The 15,466-nt window shown below is 43.1% G+C and overlaps 1 protein-coding gene across 2 annotated transcripts in view; it reads right to left on the bottom strand.

The window, feature by feature from the left end:
• Positions 1 to 1,361: 1,361 nt before the first annotated feature.
• LOC148015571 (BTB/POZ domain-containing protein At1g21780-like) overlaps positions 1,362 to 15,466 on the bottom strand; it is a 39,586-nt gene continuing 25,481 nt past the window's right edge. Inside the window, exons 3-4 of one of the 2 annotated variants that reach the window (XM_087664957.1) lie at positions 2,544 to 2,659; positions 1,362 to 2,339 (exon numbers count right to left, since the gene is read on the bottom strand). In XM_087664957.1, coding sequence (XP_087521083.1) covers positions 1,734 to 2,339; positions 2,544 to 2,659 — 722 coding nt within the window. In that variant the 3' untranslated portion in view covers positions 1,362 to 1,733. Of the gene's footprint in view, positions 2,340 to 2,543; positions 2,663 to 15,466 lie in introns of both variants that reach the window. The other variant, XM_087664956.1, reaches the window with a different exon arrangement.

Raw genomic sequence — 15,466 nt, 5'->3', positions numbered from 1 at the left:
TTAATGTTTGTAAACTGTGTACATTGCAACTAAAGGTAAATCTTTATGTTCTAGACATTGTTAAGGTTAGCTTTATCACTTCAACCTCATGTTTATCACAATAAAGGCCAATATCACTTTGACAATTCTCCAATTATGAAATGTTGGAGAAGCGCACAACTTTAGTGGTAATAAAATGGGTGCAACACCATTATCACTCAACTTAAAGACAACTCTTCTAGCTCTAGACACTCAAGATTAGCTTTGTCACTTCATTCATAAATTCCCATTATATGGCTTTCCAAATTATTATGTTGTAGAAGTGCACACACAATTATTACCCCAATTAGCGATGACTATTCCACTTCCTTGACACACTCAAGTTAGTATTTCAATTTTAGCTAGATTCATCCACAAACATGATTCCAGCAATATCATAAAACCATCTCCATAAAACCTTTACTTGACTAGATCCTCTAATGCCTTGAAGCTATCAAGTACCCTCCCCGCATGTATTGAGTTTGGAAAGTTCTGATAGCAAAACCTTGAAAACTTTGGCACTGCCATTTCAAACATGTTAAATAGGTTAGTTTCTTTATTCAATCATAAACTCATGAATCCCCTCTTCATTTAATACACTTAGCTTCATACACTCGAGCACAAATTATAGACTCAATCATGCCACTTGATAATTGATTGACATACAAATGTAGATAATACATGTGGCATATCAAGTGAAAGGTCTTAATGTCAATTGTCCACTCCTATGATAATAGTTCAAGAATTTGATGCATTAAATCAAACAAAAGCAATAATAATGTGATAGATAACTCTCCTCTAATAGTGGGGAGCATGTAAAGACTATAATATACAACCCTTGTGATGAAGTTTATGCATGTGCCATCCCACAAAACTTGAGTTGATTTATTAAAATTGTACCAGTCCCTTTTCAAGGTGAAAAATGGTGGAAAACATACCACAATCTAAAACAACTTGTTGAAGGGAAACCTTAATTCCCCCAATTTCTCATATAAATATGCATCATTCAATAGCAGAATGCGGTTCCTATATTCATTTGCCTACTACGGAGAAATTCTTTGCAAGTGCATCTAAAATATGTGTATGCTGAGGTTTGAAGCCTTGCCAGTACTCCCTTTCTTGTACAATATTTGAGCAAACTATGCAACTTCAAAGTACCTTGGTTGATTTGATGCACAACCACTAGTCTTCATTTTGACTTTACCAAAAGTAGGAAAGGACATGCAACTTATGATTGGTGCAGCATACCCTCCCATACACAAAGTTTGAAATATAAAAACTTTTCAAAATCAAGAATAGATGCTGCTTTCCTATTGCATGCATTGAAGCTGTGAGATGTATTGAGGATGCTTATATTGTACAATCAAGCACAAGGTGCACGTGCGTGCAAGCACATGTGCGCAAACACACACATGTATTACGTGTGTGTGTGTGTGTGTAATACCATTTTTAGGAAACTGCATTTCTATTCCTACAGAGAAAATGGCAAACTCTGGCATTAAAGTGTTTATGACATGTCTTATCACTCTGATACTGCATGCATATAGATTCCAGCTCTTGAGGCTCCAGACGTCCAAAGATATGATGCTCTGAACTTGCTTGAGGTCATAATCATTTGAATCGAACTCTTTTCTATCCCCCTACTCATTTCAAAAAATTGATACAAATAATATACAAACGTTTACATACAGATTACTCTTGAGATTTGATAGAGCTTAAGCTCCTCTCCATACATTAAGGAGCTCCTGAAACATCTCCATTATTAGATCACGGTCAGCATGTTGTAGGAAAAGGTTCAAGTCTTCAGGAACATCGAACACTTTGCCAAAATCCAAAAGGTACTTTAAGCATCCTTTTTTCAGACCAGGCAGGTGGTAGATCCAGGCATCTTGCAGCCTTTCAAGGACATTCTTGGTATCTATGTCTTCCAACAAGCTTTCTTCACAGGCTTCCTTTAGATCTTTGATGTCATACTTGTCAGCCGCTCGAAGAAGGGCAGCTCTGTGTTTTTGAAACTCATCATAACGAATCTGTCCGTAGACATAGCTTAAAAGGGCCTTACAAGAATCGAGGGACATGTCATCAATGTTAACAACAGATGACTCCTTTTCTTTCAGATCATGACTGAACATGCTCTCAAAAACAGGGGACCTGGCAGATAGAATGGCCTTATGAGCCCCTACACTGCCATCTTGTGTATTTATTGTGACATCACAGTGTAGCTTCTTGTCAAGCATGTGGTTAAGACATTTCAAAGCCCCCTGACAAGCTTGATTTGTTATGCTCCCTTCACTTGACCAAATGGAGTAAGGTTCACCTCCCTGCAGAAATGATGTACTGATTTTTAAGTCTACAAGTCCTTGTTCACACCCGCAATTGGAGTCTATACGAGCTCAAATCACAAGATGGCATCTTTGAAACTGTTAAACATTTCATCATTTTTATAATCAAATACTGATTGACAAAGGCTGTCTAGTTTCAATACAAGACTAGTAATGATGAACTAAGGAAAAGTTCCAACTTACATTTACAGATATTGTTTTCAAGTCAAGAAATTCCACATCTATAATAAACTTTGAATAAAACTGCAACTCTACAGCCCACACAAAATCATCGCTCGTGCGTAGTAACTTGTCAGTAACTTCTGCAAGAAAAATGAATGCACATAAATTTGGCAGCCTTGAAACGGGTTTTAAGGAGTAAGTACTTTGCAGTTACAAGGAAGCCATACCTACCTAATACCTGCATCCATAGCTTACCATGACAATCAGGTCATGCACAAGCCAGACAACACTTCAAATGGTGTTAGCAGCAGGCAATACAACTTTAAATTGTGCAGGCACACTCCAAACAGCAGGCAGCAGCAGTAGTTAGTCATAATAATTGGCTAGTTTGGAAGATCGGTTTGCTCAGCCAAGGAGAGAATCATTGAAAATCCAGCCAGCCAACAGTTGAGATCAGCAAGGTAATGCATCCCAATAGGCCACCACAGTTATTGTGTTCCATGCGGCATTCAGTTGTCCATGACTCACAGCTTTCGTGGATAAGCATGGAGATCTAAAATTGCAGGTATTGACCTTAGAGCTTTTTAGACCATAGATGAAAACAGCAACCTTTTTCGACTCCTCTTTCTTAGGGTGAGATCGAGTTTGCTAGACAGCACAGCGAAGAGCCAATCATTTATCTTTTCTCAATCATTGAACAAGAGAAAAGGTAAGCCAAATGAGTTAGATGATAAAGAGGGATACTCAAAATTTAGCAGAGGTCATTCTCATTCTCACAAACTATACAAAGGTTGTACTGATTATTAGTATAGACTCAAAATTGTTTTAGAATCTCAAAGCGAGGCTTCTATCAGCATTACAGGCAATGTTGCACAATAAGGCTTGTATTAATTGGGAGAAACACTGTATAAGATAGGGAAAAAAGCATTAGGCCACTTGGCTGGTTGCTTCTTAAACCACAAATAAAAAGTGATCCTAAACAGAATGGAGGGAACACCCAGCGGGGTGAAGGGACACTTTGGGGGGCAGAGAGACCCACTCTTTAGGAAAGTATGGGTGAGGGGGGTGGAGTTCAGCAGTTTCATCATCTCTTGCTTGTGAGTTTTGTCCAATCATAGTTTGCAGACACTTTTTAGGCCATCACTTTGGGCCTACTCTATTTTCTCTCATCTCATACATGTTTATGTGTACATAGGCAGCCCTCCCACACTTCACCACCTTTCCTAACATGCTCATGCAAAGACACTCTAGATCTGTATCTCTGCTTTTGTCAGCTGTAAGTTGTGTTTTTTCCTATCATCTTCATGCCTTGATCCATTCCACAATATTTCTGCCATGGAATCATTGCATTGCTGTCCATTTCTGATATGGGATTAGAGCAATGACTTCTTAAAGCATGGCTGGACAAGCCTATTGGGAAGTAGTGGAGGATTGCTGCTGTATTTTCATCAGCAACACTGCATTTCCATCTCTGACAGCCACAACCAGCTTTGTCCCCTCTTGGTGAGGTGTATTCTCCCCCAAAGAGGTTTGATTAGCATTGAATGCAGCTTTTGACTGCATTTTTGCTGCTGCAACATGCGTTTGAACTGGGGGGACATCAGCAGTGGCCGTTTGTTATCCAAAAGGCCATAAATCATAGCCATCCAGACAAACCTTCAATCCTGGGTTGTAGAGTCAATTGAGCTAGACAGCCACCTATTGTAGCAAACCTCATCTATGTGTTAGCAAATGTGTGTCTTGTACAATCATCTCTTGCCTGTGAGCCTTAATCTGAGCTAGACAAGGACATTAGGAGCTCTGACATTGTGATTGTCGATCATTGTGTGTTTTAGACACTCTAGATGAAGGGTACATTAGTCCATTCCATGTTGGGCATCGTGACCATTTTGGTCAGTCGGGCAGACTGACCCGAGAGCCCACATTTTGGGCCCGGCCACTTCTGTACCAGTTGTGGCCTCAAATTGCCTATTTATAGGCAGCCTGCCCCCCTCACTCATCCATCCATCCATTGTGATCATCAGATCAGCCAGCCCTCATTCTTCTCTCATCCCCCTGCTACTGTTTGGCACCCACGTCAACACTCAGTGCTGCATGTTGGGGCTAACCATTGCAGCTTTGTATCTTTCAGCCATCAGTCAGTTTTGTTCCTTCTCTCCCCTGCATTTCTTTCAATCTCCTTCTCTATTTGCTTCATGTTCTCTTTCCTTCCCATTGCACACTCCACATGGTATCATTTTCCTTGATGGGAGCTGGATTCTTCGAAGAGGGGCAACTGTCCAAAGATGCTACCAGCTGGGCATCATCTCTAGGTGTTGCAGGCTGCAGCCCCTGCGTTTTCATCAAATCTATAAAGGGTGGCCTGACTTCTACCTCTGAAATCTGCATTTTGTGAGCGATAGCCTGTCTCCTTGCTGGGTGGCACATTCAATGTGCTGGGTGCTTTCTTTACTGCCAGCAGACGACCCTTCTGCACTGCTGGATAGCGATATCCAGTCTGCATTTTGTGGAGACTACTCTCTTTCCTGCTGCATTTATCACATCTGGTGGCTGCTGTAGCAGCCAGGCAGCCACCTATTCCTGGTGGGCGACACCCCTCAGGTGCTGATATTATCAAATATTGAGCTGGCAGCTATATTTTCCTCAGAGCAGACCTGATCAGTTTTCAGCCCCACAAAGGCTGCATATTTCAGGCTACAGCCCTGTGTTTGCAGTCCAGCTGACAGTCTGGCATTGTGTGACTCCTGATGCCTTGGATACTTCCCATCTACACTGCTGCATGTCATCTTTTCCTGACCAGCAGATCTACAGACCCTGAATAGGCGGAGAACATCTGAAGCAGTAAACTCTTCTTGTGTTTTCTGCAGGTTTTCTTAGGACATCTATGGCAGATGAGTATGATTTAGGGGATTGTGTGGATTGGGACCGTGAGGACCATCAAAGTAACGACCAAAAATCAGGGGATTGTGCGAATCGGGACCATGAGGACCATCAAAGTAATGACCAAGATTGTGAAGACTCATGCGGATCAGGACCAGGAGGACTGTCAAAGTAACAGTTGGGAAGGAACCCAGTCACAATCCATCCTATTATCCTCATGGTCACAGCTCTGGAAACAATGGTCTTCACAGTCTTATCATTCTCTCCCTTCTTAGTCTTCAAGGGCAACCAATCCCTAATTCGAGGTTATCACGCCCCCTTGTGTAGGCGCTTGTTCTACCCTCTGTTGAGAATCTGGCAATCACATCCATTTGTATGCCTCTGTATGGAGCAGTAGGCAAGGAAATCACAAGCAGTCTAGGAAGAGGTCCTGAATCCCATGAGCACAGTGGTGCAGAATAGTACCTACCCAGCTACTATAAAGCATTGTACTTGACTATCACTTTCATATGGAATGAATGCAATATCATGATGCTTTGTACTTTCACTTAGTGTCTTTGTCATTGTCAGTCCATTACACAATATCTTTATGAGTCCAAGCTTCCATCTTGGAAGCTAATTCACTTGTGTAACAGTTGGTCTCTCTTTGTCTATGTCAACATGAGTCTTGTCTTTATCTTCCATCCTCCATAGCTCCTGCCATGCTCTAGATCCACACTTTTCACACCCTCTCTACCCACATTCGAGAAGTTGGATGGGACGAACTACCCTCTATGGTCGTGCAAAGTCAAGTGCATCCTTAACAATTTTGACCTTTGGGATTTTGTGACTGTCCCTATTTCCCGACCTATCATGGATCCTTGTGTTGGAGCGACCTCGAAAATGGTAGTTTTATGGGATCATTTGAATGCCAAATTCCACTCTTTTATTTTCTAGAGTTGTGCAGATTTTGTGCTAATGCATATAAGATGCATTTATACCATCATAGATGTCTCAAAGAGATTGGCATTTATCTACTAGGTCCAAACATTCGAGCATTGCATATCCCTTGAGTTGAAGCAATAATAGCTATGTTGAGCTAAAAATGCTTTAGCTTTACTTAAACAGCCCCAAAACTTTCTTAATTAATGAAGAAACCTTGTTTATTTAAAAGAAACGCGATCCTAGAGAGTTTCTGTGTCCCATAAGCACAAACCCACTTGGGAGGGCCCAAACTTTCTATAAATATGTATGCTGCCCTCCATTCAGTTCACAATCTCGTTTTTGCAGATTTCAAGTGTTTCAGCTTGCTACCCACACCCCGCTCGCGGAGGACATCTTAGCCGAAGCTGTCCATTGCTGTCTACATTAGTTGGCGGCTGATTTCCAGCCCTCTTCTTGCAGTTTGGAGCTGATCCCAGCCAGGCGACTACAATTCCTGTGCAGACCTATTGCCGTACAGCCTACCACGTCATCATAGCCCTGCGTTTGCTTCCTACACGCTCTCACCCAGCTATTGCAGCTGTCGTTTGGCTGTTTTCTCTCTCCTCCAGCTGTCGCCAAGCAATTTTCTCTCTCGTGTAGGTTTTCTTGTCTGCGTTTTTAGTCTTTCTCTCTCCTATAGACTGTCCTGCCTGCGTTTTTGGTCTTTCTCTCTCCTCACTACTGTCTGCATCAGATTCGGCTTCTCACTGCTGCCTTTGTTGGTGTTCAACATCCAGAGGCTACCTTGGATCCGTTCAGAGTACGACACACTCTCCCGCTCATTACCCTTGCCTTGATCCTTGAGATATAGAAGTTCGAGGTTTAGTATGCATTCACTGCATAGTGTGTTTGCTGCATGAGCATTGTATATTCAGCAGTTATATCACTTAGTTATTTTCTATGTTCATTGTCTCTGAGTTACCCTAACCCTAACTGAGTTCTTTTTTCAGTCTATGCTTTGTCGAACGATTGGTATTTGTGTTTCTGTGTCAGAGTATTTCTTTACACGGTATCAGAGCCTGGTACTCTCTAAGAAACCTAGGCCTTTGATCTGAAAGCTCTCCATAAGATGCAAGAATAACACTAATGACTTCGAACACATCAACACCAATTCAGTCTCCAAAATAACCTATGCCGAGAACCGAGCGAGAGGGGGCAGAACAACTTGCTCCACAAAGTTCCGAAATGGTGGAAGACACTTCTAACAACACGGAAGAATGGCTATACAAGCTTTCCATTGAAGAATATCATGTGATCATGGACTTTAGACGAAAGAAGAATGAGGAGCTCGATCGAAGGATTGCCCTTTAAAAGAAGCTACTCAATGAAGGTATGCATGAATTTCTCTCTTCAGATGTTGCGCATAATTTGATGATATTGCAGGGCTGTCGAGACCTCCCTTAGGGATGGGCCGCCCTGTTGAAGAAAGATTCGGAGTATGTTCCATTCTTTCATCCTCTTCTGTCCACTCCAGTGCAAGGTACTTTAGATTCGTCTTCTGTTCCTTTGTCTTTTATCTCTTCTGCTTTGCAATATATTGGTAGAAATCATGAGGAAAATAGAGTACAATCAGTTGACTATGGAAAAGGTTCTCTTGAGGACTAATTTTTGTATGTTAACACACGTCATGGGGATTATAAGAAAAAGCCAGGTACCTCTTTTTCTACCATTCTTTTCAGTTTACTTCTCAAAATCAGAATGAATTTGGTGTTCCTATTTCTACATTGCATGGTGCATCATCATTTCATTTTCAATCATTAAATGGCAAAAATGAACAAAATGCATTTACATATTTCATACCACAACATCAAAACCCACGCATCCCACCACATTCTTCTGTTGCTTCCCCACTTCCCTTCACACCATTCACATTTCCCTATCAAACACCTCAAGTTGCACATTACACCGCACTGAGGAGTTATGGAAACATAGGCACCGCCTTTAGGACCTCATCCTTTCCTCCATCGGGTGGTGTTCCAGCTACTTTTCACACACTTTTGGGATCATTGTAGCTTGGGTATCCCTCCCAGTCTCTCTTGAGTGTGGATCAATTGGTACCATAGCTTGCCTCTATAGCATTACCTAGTGGACCTCCTGGTCATGTTGATGTGTCCCAGCCGAGCTTTGGACAGGGCTTTCGTGTTCCAGTGCCTCCATCTCCATCGGCACCTTATGGAAACATTCATGTTTCAGTGTCTCCGTATCAATCAGCGCTCATTGGCCACTCCTAGCCTATTTCTGCCTACCCACCTTTTCCCCCTCATTCTTCCTATCATATACACCGACCACCCCATCATACCCTTCAATTCTATCCTATCCCACTTTCCCGACACCTCATGCTTCCACCTCATCTTCTGCCAAGCATGCTTTTAATGATAAGACTCGTTTTAATGGGTCAAACTTTACCACTTGGTCGAACTTGATGAGACATGTCCTTGACTCCCAGAATCTATGGGATCTTGTGCATGGATTGAAACCCCAACTCGATCCTGCACTTGTTCCATACGAGGTTGTCCACTCATGGAAGGCTAGAAATGCCTTTGATATTATCGAGTTGATGTAGGGCTTATTGCCTTAGTTTCATTCTCAGCTTCAACATTTTGACTTAGTGTCAGAATGATGGACACACTTGACTGACCGCTATGTGGCTCGCGATAGGACCCATCGTATAAATCTTGCCCATTAGCTCCAACTCTTTAAAATCACTGACCGGGATGACTTAAAAGTCAAGTTGGCTGAGTATAGGCGACTTCTTGACGAATTCTCCACTACAGGGACTCCCAAGTCCTCTGATGATCAAGTCACATTGTTTCTAAACAAACTCCCCGGGAAATACTTCAATTTTCTACTTTCTATGAATATGAGTATTAGTTGTTGTGTTACACACGGTTGTTCGATCAATTTTATATGAACTCTTCCTCAGAGGGGGCTCTTGTTGTTCATTCTTAGAAGGGGCAACAAAGGAAGGGCAAACAAAATCAAATCTCCACTCAAAATAAAAAACATCAATTTGGGGAATCACAAGGAAACTCCTAGTCACAACTCAAACAAGGGTGGTAGAACGTATCTAAAAAGAATAGGTATTGTCAACATTGTCAAAAGGCTGGTCATTTTGACAATGAGTGTCGATCAAAGGCCAGAGGCACAACACCCAAATCTAAGTCTCAGACCCCTGCCCCTCAGATGGGCAACCCCCAGTAAGGGAGACACGATGATGGCAAGGGGCAGTTTAAAGGTTAGACTCATATTGCCACTGCTCAACCATCTCAGTCGACAATGTGCTCAACTCTAGAGGGCTTGTTTGACTAGTCTGCAGAGGCCCACATCGTCTCCATAGAGACATTAGATACGAGTCTTGTCCACATCTGTGAGTTGTCTCCCAACAAGGTTATTGCAGAGGCCCACTCGTCATAGCCAAGCACTTCAGCTCCTGTTTGGATTGTGGACAATGGAGCTACACATCATATGACTCCTATAGAGGATAATTTTCGTACCCGAGCCCCTGCAGCCGGGCAAGTCCGCGTAGGAAACAACTCCTTGGTTAAGCTTCATGCTCAAGGTAGCATTAGTTTTGCCATTGACAAGGGTCCGAATCTAGTTTTACTAGATTGTATACCATGCCCCCCAACTTGGGGTGAACTTGTTATCTATTCAGCAACTTTGCCGGTTGGAGCAAGCAATTTTCTTTATTGCGCCCATAGTCAAGATCCTTGACTCTTAGACTGGTTTAGTGATTGCTCGCGGTGAGACACAGCCTAATGGCCTTTACCACATGACTCACTTTCTGACTGAGCCGATAACCGAGGGCTCCGTGTTCCATAGCTTCCAGCTATTAGCCACATTTTGGAAGCCTACGAACAATGAGCATCTTTGGCACTTTTGCTTAGGACATATTGGTTATGACTCTCTTTATGAGTTATCCTGCTGTCAGCTAGTTGAGGGACTTCCCTGCCTAAAACTAGCTCGCGATGTCTGTAAAGCTTGTCAGCTTGGAAAGCAACACCGTACCCCATTCCCTCAGCAATCCACACATCATGCTGAGGAGCCTCTTAGATTGATTCATGTTGATCTTTGCGGCTGACATGATCCATTGCCCCCTTGAATGGCGTGCTGTACTTCTTTTTGATAGTGGATGATCATTCTAGATACATGTGGGTGTAGTTCCTCAAGCATAAGTCCGATGCTTTCACATATTTTTTTGCTTGGTACTGCTGGTTCATAACCAGTCTGGACGTCGTGTTGGTTGCATGAGGAGTGATAGCAGTGGTGAATTTATCTCCCACGAGTTTTCCGAGTTTCTACTGAAGCATGGCATCTCATGCCAGCTCACCTCTACTAACTCCCCCTCTCAGAATGGAGTCATAGAGCGTAGGAACCAGACAGTCATGGAAATGGCACATTCTATGCTGTTCACAATAGAGCTTCCTGAGCGCCTTTGGGTCAAGGTTGTAAATACTTCGGTGTACATCCTCAACCAATGCCCGACTGCAGCTCTTCTTCAAAAGACCCCATATGTGGCATTTTTTGGCTCTCGGCTTGTCATTTCCCACTTCAGAGTCTTCGGGTATCATGCCTACATACACACACACGCGCGCTTGATGATAAGATAGGAAAGCTCACTCCCTGAGCTGATCTCCTTATTTTTGTCGGATATTCCTCTGAAGCGAAAGCCTATCGTTTATTCGATCCTCGGACAAACAAGGTGATTGTTAGGAGGGACGTCATTCTTGACGAGAGGAAAATCATGCAATCCTCTGCACTGGATTCCGATCCTATTCTTCCTTCCACATCATTGGAGATCGTGCCTACTAAGCTTGGTCTACATCTCGCTCCTGACATTCCTACAAATTCTTCATCTCCCAAGCCCCCTCCCCGAGACCCATTACCTCGCTAGTACCAACAGTGCGAGATTCGGGGATCCTACCATCGGATTCACTCCGGAGGGCCCTAGAAGATTTGCCCGGTTTGCTCCTCAGGCTTCAGTTGCGTCGCTGTTTACAGCTGATTATATAGTGCATTTTGATTCAGATACATGGTAGAAGGCTCTTCAGCATCCTCAATGGCGAGAGGCCATGGAGAAGGAGCTAGAGAGTATTGACCGAAATGAGACTTGGACATTGGTGGATCATCCAAGCCACAAGAAAGTCATCGCGACAAAGTGGATTTTTAAGACCAAGCTAAAAGCTGATGGAACTTTAGATAAGTACCAAGCTTGCATTGTCTTGCAAGGGTTTCAACAGAAGCATGGCATTGATTATGAAGAGACTTTTGCTCCTACTACGCAGTTGATATCTTTCCAGTTGCTTCTCGCGCTAGCCGCTTACCATGGTTGGCCGATATATCAAATGGATATCAAGAGTGCCTTCCTGAATGGTTATTTGGAAAAGAAAGTCTATGTGGAGCAGCCATCAGGCTTTTCTTCTTCACGGGACTGGAGGGATAAGGTATTCCGTTTGCAGAAAGCTCTTTATGGGTTGAAACAAGCACCGCGATCTTGGTTCCATAGGATGGATGAGTTCTTACGAACTCATGGATACTATTCTACCCCTTATGACCCGAACTTATATGTTTGATCTATTGTAGAGGGGGTTAGCTATATCTTGTTATACATTGACGACTTACTCATCACAAGCTCAGATTCTGCTACCCTAGCAGACATCAAGGCAAAGCTTAGTGCTACTTTTGAGATAACACACCTTGGTTTGTTGTCTTATTTTTTGGAGATGGAGGTAGTTCCTTCTAGGGGATGTATTTTTATGTCACAGCAGAAGTATGCACTTCAGCTAGTGGAACAACACACTTTATATCAGACACGACCAATAACCATGCCTCTTGATGCTAGTGTCCACTTGTTGAAGGATACCCTAGGACAACCCTTTGATACATATACCTATCGCTCTGTTGTAGGAAACCTTCTTTGGTTAATTCACACTAGGCCAGATTTAGCTTACTCAGGTAGCATACTTAGTCAGTATTTCACAGCACCTAGGATGTCACATTGGATTGCATGTCTTCGTGTGTTACGTTATTTATGGTGTACTTATTCTTATGGCCTGACATATGGTTCTGGTTTATGTTTGCAAGGGTACACTGATTTTGATTGGGCAGGAGATCCCGACACCTGGCGTTCCCATGGCGGCTACCTCTTTACCTTGGACACGGCTCCCATTTCTTGGTCAATCCGTAAGCAGGAGACGGTGATGGCTTCCACGACCGAGGCTAAGTACTGGGATCTCTTTGATGGCACTACTGAGGCCATCTACCTGAGGAGTTTACTAGCAACACTTCATTTCCCATGCGACTCTTCCACCATTGTCTACTGCGACAACCAGAGTGCCATTGCTCTTGCGGGCAATCCGATTATTACACCATGGACGCGGCATGTGGCAGTCCAGTTCCATTTTTCCAGAGAGTAGGTTGAGCTAGGCACTATCCGATTAGAGTTTGTGTCTATATCTGATAATTTTGCAGATATTTTGACCAAAGCGACCGACTAGCTCTTCAGTACTTGTTACCCAAGATCGGTTTGGGTACATCCTCCTCTACTTTTTCAACTTGACGGGGCGAGGGTGCTTCCCTCTTGCTTTCCCTTGTAGTTTGAGAGGCGGTGGCTTCTACTTTTGCCAGTGACAGTGATGATGCTTATAGTTTTTTTAGACATTTATTTATTTATTTTTTTGTATTGATTATGGACATTTGTAACTTCATCCGCACTGTCAAGATGATATGATTGTAAAAGGGCGCTTGGGCAAGTGAACAATTCCCCTACGAGGGCACTGTTCAAGTGGCACCCTTGCATTGCATCTTGCGTGGGCATGACATCTTGCATCGCCCTTTGCATTACCCCATGCATTGGCATTCTGTTCATGTAAACATGCATATGTGTACATTTATCCCTTTTCAGTCCTTTGGAGTGGTCGACTCTGGATCCACCATATTTGTAGCATTACCCATGGCAGTCTCCAAGGTAGTTTTTCCTTAGCTTGCTTGCTTGTCTTGCTTGCTTCACATATTTGCTCTACCCATAGCCATTTTCCTTCTTCATCAACACCCAGTAATGGTAGAGATAGTATGCTTGTTTTGTGAAGGTCTTGGGTCTGACCATCCTTATCATTCTCCCGTTTGGGGCACAGATACTCAATAGGACGAAAATTGATTTGGACCCACACTTAATGTTAAATCTATCAAATTAAAAAAAAGGAAAAAAAGTCCATAGATGATTCCATCCGCCTTTGTAGGGCTTGGTAGGCCACTGGGCAGCCAACGTGCACCCTAGTTTCGATGCCCTCTCCTCTCTAGGGTGATCACTTGGCTCCCTTGGTAAGATTACTATCGCCTCAGTAGTCTTAGTAGGCCATCAGGCAGCCGACGTGCACCCTTTGTCCGATGCTCTGGCTACTTTGGGGTGCGACGCCTTGGGGTAAAAGATCTTTCTCATGGCACCATTGTTGGCCCTGAAAGGGGGTCTTGAGCTAAAAATGCATTAGCTTTACTTAAATAGCCCCAACGCTTGGTTAATTAATGAAGAAACCTTGTTTATTTTAAAAAAAAGTGATCCTAGAGAGTTTCTGTGTCCCATAAGCACAAACCCACTTGGGAGGGCCCAAACTTTCTATAAATGAGTATGCTTCCCTCCATTCAGTCCACAATCTCATTTTTGCAGATTTCAGGTGTTTCAGCTTGCTGCCCACACCTTGTTCACGGAGGACATCTCAGTTGAAGCTGTCCATTGCTGTCTACATCAGTTGGCGCCTGATTTCCAGCCCTCTTCTCGCAATTGGGAGCTGATACCAGCCAGGCAACTGTTGTTCCTGCACAGATCTGCTGCCGTACAGCCTGCCACATCATCACAACCCTACGTTTGCTTCTTGTAGGCTGTCGCTCAGCTGCTGCAGCTGTAGTTTGGCAGTTTTCTCTCTCCTACAGGCTGTCCTGCCTGCGTTTTTTATCTTTCTCTCTCCTACAACCTGCGTTTTTAGTCTTTCTCTCTCCTACAACCTGCGTTTTTAGTCTTTCTCTCTCCTCACTGCTGTCTGCATCGAATTCAGCTTCTCACTGCTACGTTTGCTGGTGTTCGACATTCCGAGGTTGCCTTGCTACGATTCGGGATTCGTTCAGAGTACAACACACTCTCCAGCTCATTACCCCTGCCCTGATCCTTGAGATATAGGAGTTCGAAGTTCAGTATTCATTCACTGCATAGTGTGTTTGCTGCATGAGCATTGTATATTCAGCAGTTATATCACTTCAGTTATTTTCTGTGTTCATTGTCTTCTGAGTTACCCTAACCCTAACTGAGTTCTTTTATCAGTCTATGCTTTGTCGTACGATTGTTATTTGTGTTTTTGTGTCAGAGTATTTCTTTACAAGCTATTTGTTACAGATTCCCCTACAATGAAGGATCACATCAATAAGATAGAGGAGACTAGGATGACCTTGTATCCCTTGGTAAGATCGTGTCTTTGAGGACCTATTTGTGATACTTCTCTCACATCTCCCATCACGGAAGTATGATGTATACTACCCCAATCCCCTCACCTCTCCAACGAGGGACACTATCACTTGGAAGGAGCTAGTCTTGATGGTGCTTAAGTAAGACGTGCATCATAGGGAGCTAGGTTCTCCTGGAGGTAGTGCACATAGCCGTGCCTTTGCGGCATCATCTCCAAGTAAAGGACAAGCCAAGTAGAAGGAAGGGAAGAATACAAAGTCTAAGAGTCATCTCAGTCTTTGATACAAATTCTAAGGGGAAGCACAAAGAATATTAGAAGTGTCCACACTATGGGAAGACCTCACACCCCGAGGAGAAGTGTTGGAAGAAATACCCTCACCTTCATTATTTGAGAAGCACAAGATGGAACTACATCATCCAAAGCTCTCTTTGCCTCTACTTCTCACTCTACACTGGCTATTACATATGAGTCATGAAAGGGGGAGCCTTCTTTAGTTGTCTTGCCTTTTTGAGAGGCCTTGGCTCACAACAATGCTTTGAGTTATATGACTCTTTGAGCAGATTGGCTCCTATGAAGAAATACCCTAATGCAGAAACATAAATGAAAGCGTACAACAAAGTATAAACTCAACAAAACACAGTTAGGTTT

The sequence above is a fragment of the Lygodium microphyllum genome, chromosome 24 (genome assembly GCF_053477565.2).
Source record: "Lygodium microphyllum isolate KBCC chromosome 24, Lygodium_microphyllum_v1.1.10, whole genome shotgun sequence".
Classification (NCBI taxonomy): Eukaryota; Viridiplantae; Streptophyta; class Polypodiopsida; order Schizaeales; family Lygodiaceae; genus Lygodium; species Lygodium microphyllum.
This window is presented reverse-complemented; position numbering and strand designations above follow the sequence as displayed.